Source organism: Ornithodoros turicata, chromosome 1 (genome assembly GCF_037126465.1).
Source record: "Ornithodoros turicata isolate Travis chromosome 1, ASM3712646v1, whole genome shotgun sequence".
Lineage (NCBI taxonomy): Eukaryota > Metazoa > Arthropoda > Arachnida > Ixodida > Argasidae > Ornithodoros > Ornithodoros turicata.
This window is the reverse complement of record NC_088201.1, coordinates 162,898,476-162,914,257: the sequence shown is the minus strand read 5'-3', so window position 1 is coordinate 162,914,257 and position 15,782 is coordinate 162,898,476. Positions and strand designations below refer to the sequence as shown.

The window sequence follows — 15,782 nt, the reverse complement described above, 5'->3', positions numbered from 1 at the left end:
GCAACTTCAATAGATTGCTCATCGGAACTGTTTGTTGCATCTCTCCCACCTTGATACCCGTGATACACTGCTGATGGAAATGCACTGCGAATAGCTAATACGCAGCAGCCGGGTATTTGCCTGCGATGTCCACGGCCAAGGCGGCCCCACACCCAACATACAAACAAGGTATATGCTGCAAACCGGAGTGTGCTGCAGAAAAAGAAAAAGGAATATAAGTTTCTTCGTGCCGTCCGGAAACTTAGTTGGGTATTCTAGAAATTTTACATGTACTCCTCAGACTTTCGTGGTTATGTAAACTAACACGGTTCAGTAAGTATAAACATATATGGTTATTACAGTACCTGTTCTCGTCTCTGTGTTGCTCCAGTTGGGTGGGGATGTAGTGCCTCATGTGCCGTACGAAAACTGAGAGAATTTCGCGGTTAAGGCACAACAGTGGAAACATATGATGCTGAGCAATGCAATCGATGTTGTTTTCGTCACAGATTTGGGAAATGAGCACGACGCTTCGGCAGCACAGAAATTCATCTGGGCGTTCCGGATTGCAGCCCAAGCACCAACACCTAAACAAGATATACAGAAAGCTGGCTCAACAACATATGCCGTGTAAACAGACACAAAACTCGCGTGCAGACAACGAGCTGTCACCTAAACAAATCTGCTGCTTGAATGGGAATCTCCGGCGACGAAGGAGCCTCATCGTCCGTATCCGTGCATTCTTCCGTGCGTACATGCGTAACTTGTAAAGGGTCTGTGGTAAACGGACAGTCGTCTTCGACGTAGTTGTCATAGTAAAGGTCGTCGTCGCTGTCAGAAAGCAGCTCTTCTTCGTCCGTAGCGCTCATGCTGAAAACACTTTCGATTTCATTACGTCTCGCGTCGCCGCAGCAGACGCTGCTTTGTCTCGACACTCGTGACGTCACTAGTGTCGGGCGTGGTCAGGGGAGACCGAAACCGGATATGGAATTCGCATACAATTAAATTCATTTTCTCAACAACGAGGAAGCATTAAGCTTTCTCGTTTCACATGTAGCATACACGTCCTGTCTGGAATCTAATACAGTCGTTATTCGAAAATCACTAGACCTCCGGACTGTCGCTTTAATTCTCACCCTTCCGATATTCTTCCCATGCCCGCTATCATCCCCCTTTTAGAACTAGTTCTTAGCTGTAATAACTTCGTATTCAACGATCAACACTTCGTCCAAATTCATGGCGCTGCCATGGGCTCCCGGGTTTCACCTAATTATGCCAATTTATTCATGGGTCGTTTTGAAAACTCAGCCCTCAATTCTTTCCCCCTTAAGCCACTTATATATCTCAGGTTCATCGACGACATTTTTGTCCTCTGGTCTGGTGATGAGGCATCTCTGCAGTCATTTTTTGATCACTTCAATTCTCTGCATAGCAAAATTAAATTTACCTGTAACTATTCAAGGTCATCCATCAACTTTCTTGATGTGACAGTGTCATGTAAATCTGGTAGGCTGACCACTGAACTATACAAGAAACCAACGGACAAGCGCCAGTATCTCCACTATGAAAGCTATCATCCCAATCACCAGAAAAGGAGTATTCCATATGGTCAGTTCTTGCGCCTGAAACGAATCTGCTCAGATCAGACTGATTTTGTAAAACATGCTCAGCAAATGGTATCTGATTTCGAAAAAAGAAATTACCCATTTGAACTCATCCATGACTCGTTTGCCAAATCATCTAGCCTATCCAGGGAGTCCTTATTCACCCCGAAACGCAAAGAGGACTTAAGTAATGTAGTTTTATCCACCACATATCATAAATCACTTGTCAATACCAATTCCATTCTTAGACGCCACCTCAATATATTACATGCTGACGAGCAACTAAAGGAAATTTTTCCCGCTCCCCCATTAGTAGCATTCCGTAGATCGAAAAATTTGCGCGACATCCTCACGTCATCATGCATGATGAAGCGCTCGCCGGGTTGTTATCCCTGTGGTAGTACACGGTGCCAGACCTGTAAATTTATCGCGCCGTCCACCATTGCCCGTAGCACTTTGGGTGACTTCTGTTTGAAAATTCGTCATTCACTCCACTGTAATTCACCCAATATTTGTTACTTGATATTCTGCGGCAAGTGCAATTCACAATACATCGGTGAAACCTCCAACACAATGAGAAAACGATTTTATGGCCACAAATTTGATATCCTAAATGCCCGCCAAACTCCTGTCGCCATTCACTTCAATCAACCTAATCACGATTTTGAAACTGATTTGAAAATTATATTGCTAGAATCTGGGTTCCGCACCGACATTAAACGTAAGAATAGAGAGTCCTACTTAATTTCGCAATTTAAGTGTCTCACACCAAATGGTCTGAATCTTAGTCCTGGCTCGTTATATCCGCTTATGTAAATTTAGTAGCTATATATCTATATTTATTTGTGCACAATTCTTGAATCCCCACTTTCAGTCATCGTCTGGTACTCCGTTAGATAATCCGTAACCTTCCCTTTTGTCCATTCTGGGCAACTCGTTTCCCATACTCCTGACCCCCCTTCCGCGAAACTGGGTTGGCGAGCCTTTTTGTTCACAACAACACCTTTTACTGTTCTTAAACGGTTAGAGGTCACCTATCCGTCTGCCCAGCTATTCATTGTACACAGACATGTGGCACCATATCTCCTTTCCTTTTCCCTTTCTTTGTACAGCAGTGTATATGTCTATACTATATATACTTATGTGTGTCACCACTTCACTTTGTACCTGAGGAAGCGTGGACCTCCACGCGAAAGCTTGTACAAATTAAACTTAAACAAAAATCTTCAGTGTCGGCTTCTGTATTTTGTCCGGAAACGAAGTAAGGCTTACGGAACGCTGCTTTGCAATGTCCAACAGCATATCTCGATGAAGCTGAAGGCGACCTGCACCAAGATCTCCTTTATAGAATTCGCACAGATAAGCGCTGTCAGTTTCTCCCATCAAGAACGTTTCGACTTTCGTCACGTGGTCCCACATTCCGGCAGGAAACCGAGTGCACAGAGACGCATGAACCGTGTCAATTACCATGTAGAACCTCTGTCGAGAATAGGCTTCCGAGGATCTAAACTCGTGTGCTTGAGATCCTTCGTCGTAACGACGTGGTGCTTGTCGCTGCTTATCGGAAGGCTAGGGCTCCCAGTTTTGAGCTCCTCAGCCGTGGCTTTCACCGTGCTCCAAAAGCCAGGGAATTTGTCGCGGAGTTCAGCAACACATTCTTTAACGGCCTTCACTATTTGCTCTGCATGCCCAAACTGCAAGCTCTTCTTCTGCAGAGCAGAATTTGCGCTCTCCAATCTCTCGAAGACCAGGATCATCAGCCTGAGCATGAAATATGAATCAAATTTTCCGAGCGCTTTTGCATAGCCACTGGCTCTTGCTCCTGTGTCATTCTTTTCATCCGATGACAGAGCGAAAAGGAACTGCACCAACTCAAGAGTAGTTACTTGACACTGACCGCAGTGAGGATGCCTTTAGCGTCCACGGCGTTTTACAGAATTGTCTGAGGGCCGGTGTCTCCTCCTTCTGGAACTGTTCGAACCAGCTGAGGCGCTTTGGAGATGTTTCCACAAAATTTACCAAGTCGGCGAACAAGCTGACAAAGTCTCGACACACATCAATTTGCTTACACAAGTCTTGAAACACTAGGTTGAGAGTGTGCGCAAGGCAGTACACATACATCGCCCTTGGTTGAATATCCTGAACTAGGGCTTGAAGTCCACCGCTTTTGCCGGACACATTTGCAGCCCCGTCGTAGCATTGTCCGCGGCAGTTCTCAATTTGAAGGTTCAGTCGACACAACACGTCTTTCAGAATTGAGAAGAGGGTGCTTGCTCTCGTATCGGCCGTCACGTAAAATCCAATAAAGACTTCTTCCACTTCAAGACCCTCTTTGACGTACCTGAGGCAAAATGATATCTGCTCCTGCGTGCTAATATCAGAGGTCTCCTCAGCAATCACCGCGTAAAACAACGCGTCCTGCACTTCTCTGATTAGGGAACGGAGCATGCTGTGGGTAATGAGTTCAAGCATCTCATTTTGCAAGTCCGGCGAAATCCACTTACACCTACTTTTGTTGAGCCATGAACCGAGACCTGGCACATCCGCTTCCCGCAACGTAAGAAGCTGCCTCAAGTTACCTTCGTCCTCATCGTGACCGCGAAGTGAGAGCCCTTGACATGCCAGAAAGCGAACACACGACAGAACTGCCAACAGAGCTTGACGACTTTGCTTCATTTGGCTGAGCTTCGATTCAGAGAGCGCTATCGCTACGTTAGCTCCTGTGCTTGCAGTTCTCAGCGCCATGGAAGCTTCACGATGAAGCGCTGACTTCTCATGACTCCGGAATCGTTGAAGAGCTTTCTTCCAATTCTCGAAACCTTGTTCAACGAATGCAGCGTATGAGTCTTCGTCCCGCGATGTGCATGGAAGCGGGATTTTTTTGTCCCTGGCAGTGACCAAATGAAACAGTACACCTTACCAATTTCAGCGTTGTAGGAAAGCCATCCGTAGGTGGATTCCCAACTCTTAAGGTAGCCCCGCCCGCCGCTGCCTTTGCTGGATGATGGCTCGTTCTTCTCATGACTTCTTCCAATGGTAAGTTTTTCAGATGGCGGGGATGGCCCGTCTCCTGCAACATCTGCTGAGCTTGCACCAGTGGACTTACCAGCAGCAAACTGGGTGTTCACGTCACTATCGAGTGGTGAAACACTGACGGTGTGTGGATCTTGCGAGCTGGCGGTTTCGGGCGCATCAGTAGACAATCTAGGCTTTCTAATGACATACTTGTCCATTCTGCATGTCGTGTTGACGGACCCGTCTCCTAGAACAACGTGTCGAACAGAAATGGTCGTCGCGTCTGCAGGGCAGCGTCGCGCGAGCATGCAAGGTCACTAGCAGACGCGGCGCTTGCCTTCACTGGTTGCTCGCATGGCAGCGGCGGGGTGGCTCCCGGCTCTGGAACCTCAGAAGCGTTTAGGTTAAGCTCACGCCGCTGGCGAAGGAAAGGTGGAGGCTTCTTGAACTCACAGCCTGGGGGGGGGGGCACGAGCCCCACTGCCCCCCCCCGTTTTCTACGCTTATGTGGGTCTTCACGGACACTCTGTGTGGTGCCACTCCCCTACGCACACCTCAGAAAACATTCCTTTCTTTTGTAAGTCCAGCTGTGCTTTTGCTGCGTTATATGTCATTTTTTGTTCGGTCCTGATTCTAAGTGTATCTTTTTCGTCTTTCCAGCGTGGGCATGGCCTCGGATATGCTGGATGGCTGCCTTAACAATTGACACAGTGAAATTCTTTGCTACATGACTCCGGTGTGTGGTCATTACCGGCACACTTTGGGCAAACTTGTTGTCCACGACACATCTGGGAGCTGTGGCCGAAGCGTTGGCATTTAAAGCATCGTCCGGGGTTTGGAATGGATGGTCATACATGAGAGTTAATGTAGCCGGCCTTGGTCTCAAATGGGAGTGTGTGCAACTGAAAAGAGAGTATTACATGCGTTTTTTGGACTTCCTTACCATCCCTTCTCATCACAATGCGCTTTGCACATACAACCCCTTGATCCTTCAATCCTTCCTCGACCTCCGCTTCAGAGCATGAAAAGAGTTCTTCCTCGGAGATCACGCCTTTCACTATATTTAAGGTGCGGTATGTTGTGACCGTGACTTTGATGTCACAAACCTGTTTCGCTGCTTGAAGTGCAGTGCTCTGTTGTTTTGTGCGGACTTCAACCTGAAGATTCCCAGTGTTTAATTTTTTTAGCATTGTAAGACTTGCCCAGAAGTTTCTGAAGCTCCTTTGCTAGAAGAAATGGTGATACTTTCGCAAGAGGTCTGGATTAATTGTCAGATTTTATCACAAGTACTTTTGGGAACCAGGGTTCCGGGTTCAAACCTACGACATCAAGCCCCTGTCTATCGGTGCGATGACTTTTCAAGGGCCGATCACGATTTTTTGTGCTGGCTGAATCCATGAAGAGATGTATGTCATTCAGTGCAGTAGGGTGCCGCTCACCAGCGAGCCCAACCAGGGTAGCGTACGGTCTGCACGTTAACACTTCCCGTACACAATACCCAAGTGCAGCTTCAACGAAATATTGAAAGAACTGCCCAAGGTTGACCATTGCCGCGAAAGAAGGTGAAAAAGAAAAACAGAGGAGGGGGAGGAGATGAAAAGACAAAGTAAGGAAAAACGAGATGGCGACTAGCTGAGTAGTCCTGACCGGGCCTTCCAGGACCACGTGTCTATGGGAAGCAGGGGCCAAAGTGGTGTATTGCTTTCCAAGAGGGGCCCGAAAGGGTCCAAAACAACATTTGGGTCCACTCAACCAGCAGGATCCTCCTTTCCCCAGACACGGGACAGCCACGCACAGCTATACGCGGGGTCTCCTTCCTGTGGCGACCCAGCCGTGAGTGCAGGAGAGGGCTACTGCGGCTGCTACCCGGCAATGGGGGCGCCACTTTCCCGACGCCTGAGAAGTAGTCATTTACTGTTATTTAGTTATTTATTTTCACATCGAGGATGTATGAATGCACATCCCGGCACGCCCCCAGATTGCTACGCCACCTTATTTAAAAAGCAGCTGACCAGCGATATTGTTATCACTGTACTTTAGATGATGGGCCCCATGAACACCGAAGCGTCATTTCATATAATTGCCTTGCTGTTGTACGCCGTCTCTGTCTATTCATCACGTAACATCTCAGTTTCCGTTCTCTAGACCACTTTTAGATAATTTGAAACGTTAGGCTCTTTCGAACCACAACACGCCTGAAACTTATTGAACGGAACAGTAACCTTTATCAGTAGTCCTTACCAGAGCTGAGGTAGCTCGTTACTGTGACTAAGCTACTTCGTGCGGTAACTTTTAACTTAACTCGTTGCTTTTGAGCTCCAGTAACTTCCTGGGGAACTCGTTCCTCTTTTTGGTAGTGTGTCAAAGTTACCTGTGGTAAGTTCCTTTCGTTCGATTCTGGTATACAAATATCGCAATCTGCACCCACCCTCTCAATGAGACGACAGCCACGTGCGCGGCGCGTTTGGCTCCGCTTCCCTGTGGCTGCACGTTGCAAATTTAATGCCGCCTAGTAAGCAGCGAGCTTTTGAAAGGCTGAAGTACCTTTATTTAAACTCCTGGTTATACTGTAATTTGGCGGGTATTCTCCACCACGAAGTGGGCACTTTCTGAGCATTGTGCCCTTCAGCCCGCACATAGACGTGCTTCACTCTTATTTTTCCTACGCACAATCTGTTTCTGGAATTCATTATTCCCTTTCGCCACATTGCCACCAGCAAAGGGGCAGATTATCGTCCATGGCGATGAAACTTCCCAATCATCATCATCGAATAAAGTTGTTGCTGCTGGAATTCGGTTCCTTCTGCTAACAGGACTATTCACACGAATGATTTTCGTTGCCATGCAAGACTGCTCCTGACATAGACTTAAAGTAGAACAGATGTAAATTTTAACACCCTGTTCTCTTTCTTTAAAACTGTTAAGAAGGCCAGCAAAGTGCACCATGAGAAGTAATTCACCCCACAGTGTTATAATTATCGCAGCAATTGAATTTAAAGTACGCCGCGCAATAACAGCCTGTGTCCTTGCGCTGACTCTACACAGTCCGCGCTCGCTGATTGGTTTAGAGTATCACCTGCTAGTCAGCTGTTCATGGCTCTTAGGACTCCAGTTTCTGGACAATGCATCAACATCTATCAACAAGCATTCCCTCTTCACCAACCTCGAACAAAGGACACACACATCCCTAGGACGCCTGGCTAGTGCCACCAGCTCTCTAGCCAACAGGGGGGCTCTTCCTCGGCTCCCAGCTAGTCCACCTACGCCGCCATGGCGCGAGTTCGTGCCCGCAACAACGCCTTACAACCCGGGTCTACAGAAGAAGAGCGAGTCCAGCCCCCTGGTGGCCAGGATGGCTGCTGAGAACCTGATAAGCGACGTCTATCACACACATACTCTGATGTTCACGGATGGCTCCATTGACCACCGTTCCGAGAGCTTTACCAGCGCGTACTACATCCCGTCAATGAACATGGCCTGGCAAGGGAAATCAGTTCGTTACCCAATCTCATCTACGACGGCCGAACTCCTGGCCTCGTTACACGCAGCTGCTGCGGTTCAAGTCACCGGAATAACTAAGGCCGTTTTGCTTACGGAACTCCAGAAGTGCCCTCAACAACGTGATGAACCCCATGTGTGGTAGCATCCTAGCCCGATATATAAGGAGGTCGTGTGTCCAGCATAGGCTAACCGGAGGTCAGCTTACACTCCAATGGATCCCGTCTCCTGGCGGCATCAGAGGCAACGAACGAGTGGACGAGCTAGCATCCTCAGCACACCACAGCTGCAGCCCATCCTTACCAGTCCGGGCCGACACTGACAGGCACATGGTCGTCAAACAGCTAGTTGAGGTGCGTCATCCTGGCATGCAGGACATCATGCAGAATCACCGACCCTCTCTTCCCACGAAAAACCTTCCCCGTGGTATGCAGTCAATGCTCCATCGACTACGCATGGGATCTGCGTTCACGAACTCGCAATTGTTCAAGATCGACTCCAGGGAGGACTCCAGTTGCGGACACTGTAATCATCTGGACACTATCGCACATATCCTGACAGAATGCCGTGCATACCATACTACGCGGGAAACTCATCTTCCCCACGCCAGGCCTGGCATACTGACGGACGTCCTCTTCCCCGAAGTTTCTTGTGCAGAACGACTTTCAAAAACTCGCGGCCTCGCGCGCTTTCTTCAAGAAACGGGCCTAGCGGAAAGACCACTATAGTGCACCTCTCACCTACAGTGTGCCTCCGTCCCATCAGTATCGGTCATCCTGCCCTATGCATCACTTTGAAGTCCTCAACTCCCCTCTCTCACTTTCCTTTCTTTTTTCTCTTCTTTTTTGTTTTGTTTTGCTATAGTCGTGATGATGCCCACTTGAGTGCGACCAACAACGGCAAGCTCCCTCGACACCCCCTCATGGCTCTTAAGAAGAATTGCACACAGCGTATACGATGCGGGACAAGAAATTCATCCATGCCCACGGTCACCCTTTCAATTGCTAATCTCCCCCAAGGGAAAAGTTTACTGACTAGAAAAGAAAAAAGCCCTCACGGGCAAAACAATGACGCACTGACCTCGATTGACCGCGCAGACGCTGTGATGTCATACTTCGTCCCTCTCCTAACTCGTTACGCCCTGGGGGCGAGTCGAGAGTGAATAAGCGCGCCTGTGTTTGTGTATTTTTTTTTGGGGGGGGGGGGGGAACTGCATGTGTCTAAATATTTTGTTCGGCTCGACGAACTGACGCATATACTTTCATTAGGCATCTTCAACTGTAAATATTTTGAACAGCCCTCTGTACTTCTTTACCAAGGCTTCAGTGTGCATGTATGTATGTTTTGGCCGTAAATTTGGGGACTCAGTTGACGTTCATCATAGGGACGAGCTGTGTTTTGGTAATAACAGCCTGTATTGTATCCCAAGACGAAAACTTGGCGTGGTTCTACGAATGCGCGTAGAAGACAACTTGTCGCATCGAACTGTTTATGTTCATGTCATAGGTTTATTAAACATATTCTGACCAGAATACAACTGGTACCCCTGTCACACGGGGAAACTGAATGCCATTCCCAACGAACGACATTCGTATGAATGTCATTCGCAAAGGCTAGGCGTAGCTACACGGCAAAGAGAAATGACATTCCGTGCTGATGATAATGGCGATTCGTGAAATAGTTGGACAGCTTCATACGACTGTGCATGCACTCAATCTTTATATACTTTTGCGTGCTTCTGAAAACTGCGTTCAACATCGCGCTTTGGAACCTGCGCTTTGCTTTGAGCCCGTGCTTTGCATGTCGTACAAGGCCGAAGCTATGTCGAGTACGCATCTGGACGGAGGAGGTAACCAAACAAGATGGCTGGTCGCGCCGAGAACGATTTTGCGGCCGGCGATGAACAATGCCACGCGCAACAGCTGATCTGTCTCGTGATCTGGCCACTGGGGCCGTTCTCTTTCCCCACGCGCAACAGCTGATACGGATGGAACTGCAGTGGCTGTAGGCGAAACTCCTGCCATGATGTCCGCCATAGCGCTGAGCATGGCGTCCGTGTTGACAGCGGACGAGAGTAGTTGGGTAGTATCGTGTCAACGTTACTTTACATAGAATGTCTGCTTTCCTCATCTCAGATGCACAATTTTTACAAAAAAATATATAATAATAGACCGCAATCCTCCTGCAAAGGATCTTCCCCTCCGATATCATAATGTTAGGAAGTAATAGGAAAACAATAATGCCACAACTGTCATTGATGCACATGAAAACGTCCTCTCTGACCGCTTCTCTCGAATATGATTTTCGCCACACTCGCAGGTCACGTGATATTTGTGCCAAGGCGTTACAGCTGTCACTTGGGCATCACGGGGGCCACGATGTTGATGCAGATCCCGCTACTTCTAGCTTGCCTCTTCACTTGGGAATGTGTTAGAAGCCAGAACGATCAGATTGCCTGGAATGTGAGTAACGAGACCTGTTTTTGTGCGCAAGTAACGACTCAACTGACAATTTCGGGACATTACTATGTTAGTACGAATAGCAAAGACTTTATTTTCATGGCGAAATCGATCAGATAATAGTAGTGGGGAGTCGGCAGGCTTCACTGACTCAAAAGCTATTTTAAATACATTTTCGCACACGAGGCTAACGTTTACAAAAAACTGTCATCTCCTATAGCAATGATTCTTTTGGATTTGCAGTTGTTTCTATGTATCCACATAATGTTTGTTGGCACTACTCTCCCCGAACCAAAAAGTGTCTCCCACATTTTGAGTCATGGCATTCGAAGCTTCTTAAGCGGGGGTTTTCTGTCTTATGTATCGGCAATGCTCTAAAGAAAAATTGTTCGCATTTAATTCAGTCGAGTTTCGAGCGGATGACGCATGAGGGTGCTGGGTTTGCAGAACCTGTGTTGATAGCGGTTGACGTGACGAGGGGGATATATTTAATAAGGAAAGAGAAAGACGAAAGAGAGAAAAAGAGAGAAAGGGAGGTCCAAGACGAGACTCAAGCGCTTAACTAAGGGATTAGAAAGGGATGTAGATTGTGATGGGTTGGAGCGAGGTAGATTGGAAGTCATTCCTTATCACCATAAGCTTTCTTGTGTCATCAAGGAAGTGGCCAACAGGAATGGGGTACAAGTTCTACTCTTTGTCCTGTAGTATTCTAGATGTTCCGTGAACAGCAACCTGTACCCAGACTATAAGTTAGCAACAGTGTATTTACAGGTTCACTCTGAATAAAGATGGCATATGAACACATCTCAGACTACGCTGAGACATTACATGCACCTTGTAAGTTGTTGGGGTTATGCGTCCAGGCAACCAGAGGTGCAGAAATGTTGAGCATGTCAAACACATGTTCTACCGTACACCCTTACCATGTGGAAAGCTTACATTGATCAGAGCGGACACTGTGTAAATGTCAGGTTCGAAGAACATGAATATTCTATCAGGTCTGATGGCAGTACTAACATACCTTTGCATTGTAAGGCGTGAGGTTCCTATCCATCGTTCGATTGTGTGCCGGTCGGGAGGAGCACGTCTAAGGGTCAACGTGAGTTGATGGAAGCCTTTCAAAGGAAAAACAACACGGACACGGCCATGACTGCTACGTCAGTGCCTCGTCTTAATGGAAAAAGAGTATAACTTCCTTGATAGATGTCATAGTGCTGGCCCCTGAGGTGTGTTATCAGGAATGTTTAGATACTGGTCTACTGGATACACGAGGCAAAGCCAAGTCGAGCCAAGTCGTTTGCGGTACTGTGAAACTTGAAAGGTGAAATTAGATGTTAGGAGTGATACTCATGCTTACATAGCGCGCGTGGTTTGAAGCGTAGGAAACACTAGCACCTCGATTATGTCCGATGCGGAAACGGCGGTTGTGAGGAAAGTAGTCTTGCAGAAAATAAAAGCTGTGCCTTTTTTTTTCGTGTGTGTGGTACAGTGTTCCAGAAGCGTCACCGACTGGTTGAAAGAACACCACGTATTTGGCGTCATGGAAGAAACGAATGCAGCGTGTAGCTTTGTGTACCACAAGTGTGTACAACCAGTGTGTAGCTCATGCTAAATGCATCTGAGAGGCCAGAATGAACAATGAAGCGTACAGCAACGCGACAGATACCTAATATATCACTACGTTGTGCTGACAGCACCTCTCTGGAGATATTACAGAATTTTAGGAAGTCGTAGGCACCTTCGATGTCGACTCAGTATAGCTGTCATTCAATCAGATATCAGCAACGTGTTCTCCGTCACTCCAAAGGAATCGTGCAACTGGTTTATTTTTGCGGAACGGTTATCATGAAACGTCTGCTTTCCTAAAACGCGCTGTTGTTGGTGCATACGATAGGGAGTGCATATCATACACCATTACTCCATTAACCTAATTGATGACTGCGTACCTTGGAGACGTCGAGAGTACCCGTACCGAGGTGCTACCGTGACAACGCTCGTTCCCTAGGTGTACAGGCATTGTTCGTCATTTTTCGAAATATTCATTCAACATCACATCATACACGGCCTTGCTTACAGCCCATCACATCATAAGCCATCATTCGTCATCACCATAATAGCCCATCACATCATCACCCATCATTCAGCATCACTATCACAGCTCATCAAATCATAATCATTCATTCAGTGTCAACATCACAGCTCATCACATCATTGTCCGCCATTTAACATGGCAACTCGTCACATTATTACTCATCATTTGACATCACAGCCCATACCATCGTTACTTATCACTTGACATCACAGTCCATCATATCACTGTTCAGAATTCAACTTCATAATTCGTTCTGAGTTCAACTTCATGGTGTATGGTGGATTTTGAATCTGATCTCCAGAGACCAGTTTCGAGACAGAATACATTGTATACTGTGCATGGTTGCGTTTCGGCGACGACGTGCTTCGGGGCTTCGGCAACCGTGCGTCTAGGCTCCTCGGCAGATGTCATCTTTTGGATGGGGGCCGTTTACAGTGGCGTTTGTAAATTAATCGCGTATTGTTTGTGGTATCGCTATGGTGGCCGGTGCTTGACGGGGTCCCGCCCACTCGAGTCAGCTCTAGCCAACGTTTTCAGTTTTGAATCAGTACATAAATATATCTCCCATCTTTTCATGCACTAGCTTATTCACCCAGGCATAAGGTATGTTTCTCTGCCAACTGTAACAAACACACAAGAAACGATTGCCAAAAGACTGACTTTCATAACTGATTTATAAGCCAACTTCCACAACGCACCTGCTCTGAAGCGATGCAAAGCAAACAGCGTGAGAGTGCCAATGTCAATCCTCATTTTCTGTCCCTTACGGATGCCATTGAAGTTCAGCGTCATAGAGTCCCCAACTCCACATGAAAGCCGAACGGCAAGCCCTTCCCCTCCTATACCTGATATATGCGATATAACAGCACGCCGCTCCTTAATGCTGGCGCCAAGCGCACGACACCACACTTGCTCTGAGGAGACGCAAAACTAATAGCTCGAGCGTGCCAAGGTCAGACCACCTCCTCTGCTCCTTGTCATTAATCCAAGTGCACCTCCGCCCAAACAACCGAGACCCCTCATATTACAAGCTGCAACAAGCTCATATTATCACAGGACACAAGAACAGGTACACTGAAAATGGGGTATCATATTCATGTCTAGTCAATTCATACTTCTATGGGCAGTTGTGTGCACCACACCCACGACTAATGTCAACCCCACACTCTAACACGCCGACTTCAACTTGACAAACCCATCGCAGGGTCTTCAAGTTCAACATCTCTTCTTCACGCATAAGTCAAAATCAAACTCAGCATCAGATCATTTCCCCGTCGCACAATATTAATGTCACCATCACATCATTGCTCATGATGCAACATAAAATTCACATCACATCATTACCTGCCATTCAACATCAAACTCAACATCAGGTCACATCATGGCCCATCATGGAACATCAAACTTATAATTACATCACATCATTGAATCATTCAACATCAAACTCAACATCACATAACATCTTTGCCCATCACTCAACATCACATCATTCTGAGTGGTGTGATGGTGAATAATGTCGGTGATGGTCATCATGAGTGAATTCGCCGACCTATGGGTACACATGTAATTTGTCAGTGTTTTCAAGACCACCACCTCTGAGCACACAGCATGTGTAATTAGAAAGGCACATGCTGCAGTTGCAGTTCCTTCCTATGAGAAAACCGATACCGTGTACCTGCTTCGTGGCCTTCCACAAATTTAAGAGTTTTGCTTGCCTCTGAGTCGAATGAAGGGTGGTGTGTCTGAGCTTAATTCTAGGGTGTCGCACTGAAGAAAAAGTATGTCGCTCCTGTGTTCCATAAACTTTCGCTCCAGCCTGTACTTCACATCCACAATGTCCGCAATCTTTGCATTCATGTAGTTGAATTCAATGCTTTGAATTGAATCATTGAATTCAATTGAATCGTTGAGTCCAATCATTCCCAAAAGTTCATCCATAATGGTCATGGAGATGTTCTTGTAACGGGTGTACATCTGGCGTGCATCTCCCATAGCAACCGTGGAGAGATATCTCCTTTATTGAAGAGGGCCATCAAGTCTATAACATAGCAAAATGCTGAAATCACTAGCTTATTGGTGGACTTTTCTTTTCTGAAACAGTTCGACTTCATTTCCCGTAAGAAGCATGTACGCATGGACAAATTTGTCAAGCGTGATAGCTGCACATTTTCACCTACTGGTCAGAATGATGATACACACTTAGCACGTCCCTCACTCTGTCTCACTCTCGATGAGTGGGGACGTATGTCGCGTCGTTCCGTTGCTGTGATGCTGAACTCTTTAAACAATGTGTAGGGTGGTACTTGCACGAATGACTACGGGGAAAAAAACTGACGAGTTTTAGTGCTTTGTCCACTCCACTGTGATTGACAGGTTGGTCAGCTGCTTATTAACCTACTTCTGGTTATTGCCCATTGAGTTTTGTAGCTATGCATGCTTATGCATGCTATACGTGCCTGCTTAGAAGTGTTCGCGATTAGCCATATCTGGACTTGGCCATGCGTTCCCAAACATTTTCGTGATTAGGCACTTTTGTTGCAGTGTACATATGTCATTACAAGTCGTTAGGTCATTTTCATGTTAAGCAGTGTCCGCGATTAGCTTTCCAAGTGTCTGTGCACGATTAGCCATATCTGGAGTTGCTACACACTTGCTTGATGTTAGGCCTTTTTATGATGAGCAGCATTATTAACCGCGAATAGTAGTAGCAGGGCCTTTTTGTGGTTTAGCTTGCCTGCGATTAGAAGTATACTTTTAGAAGTGTATGTATGTGATTAGCAATGACTGGTCATATTCAAATTCTTGTCGGACCACTAGCATGTTTTTATCTACCTGGAAAACCATCATGATGAAGTATGTCGTGTCATCTCTCGTGAACATGTGCAACCATCACAGCGACGGTGGCTGGCTGAGAAGCAACGGTGGTGAGTGGCAATTCTGGACAGCTTTGTTCAAGATCACATTGTTGATTTTCAAATAAATGAATTATCCCTGTCCACTCCTTTCCTTTTTTTTCTATGACTGCTGAACGAGCTTATCATGGCTGTGGGTACCGATCACACTCATTGGATGACTCCAATTACTGCAAATTTAAATGAGTCTAACGGGTGGTCAGTAAACCGACCATTTTAACTG

The 15,782-nt window shown here is 46.7% G+C and overlaps 1 protein-coding gene and 1 long non-coding RNA gene across 3 annotated transcripts in view; one reads left to right on the top strand and one right to left on the bottom strand.

The window, feature by feature from the left end:
* LOC135372264 (uncharacterized) overlaps window positions 1-15,782 on the top strand; it is a 64,411-nt gene that overhangs the window by 27,728 nt on the left and 20,901 nt on the right. For both annotated transcript variants that reach the window (XM_064605925.1, XM_064605920.1), the window contains exon 2: window positions 10,416-10,558. In XM_064605925.1, the coding sequence (XP_064461995.1) occupies window positions 10,416-10,558 (143 nt within the window). The remainder of the gene's footprint in view (window positions 1-10,415; window positions 10,559-15,782) is intronic.
* On the bottom strand, window positions 7-719 carry LOC135372242 (uncharacterized). Its single transcript, XR_010415910.1, has 3 exons — window positions 652-719; window positions 345-566; window positions 7-192 (listed from the first exon to the last, which is right to left on the bottom strand). It is a non-coding gene; the product is annotated as an uncharacterized LOC135372242 (long non-coding RNA).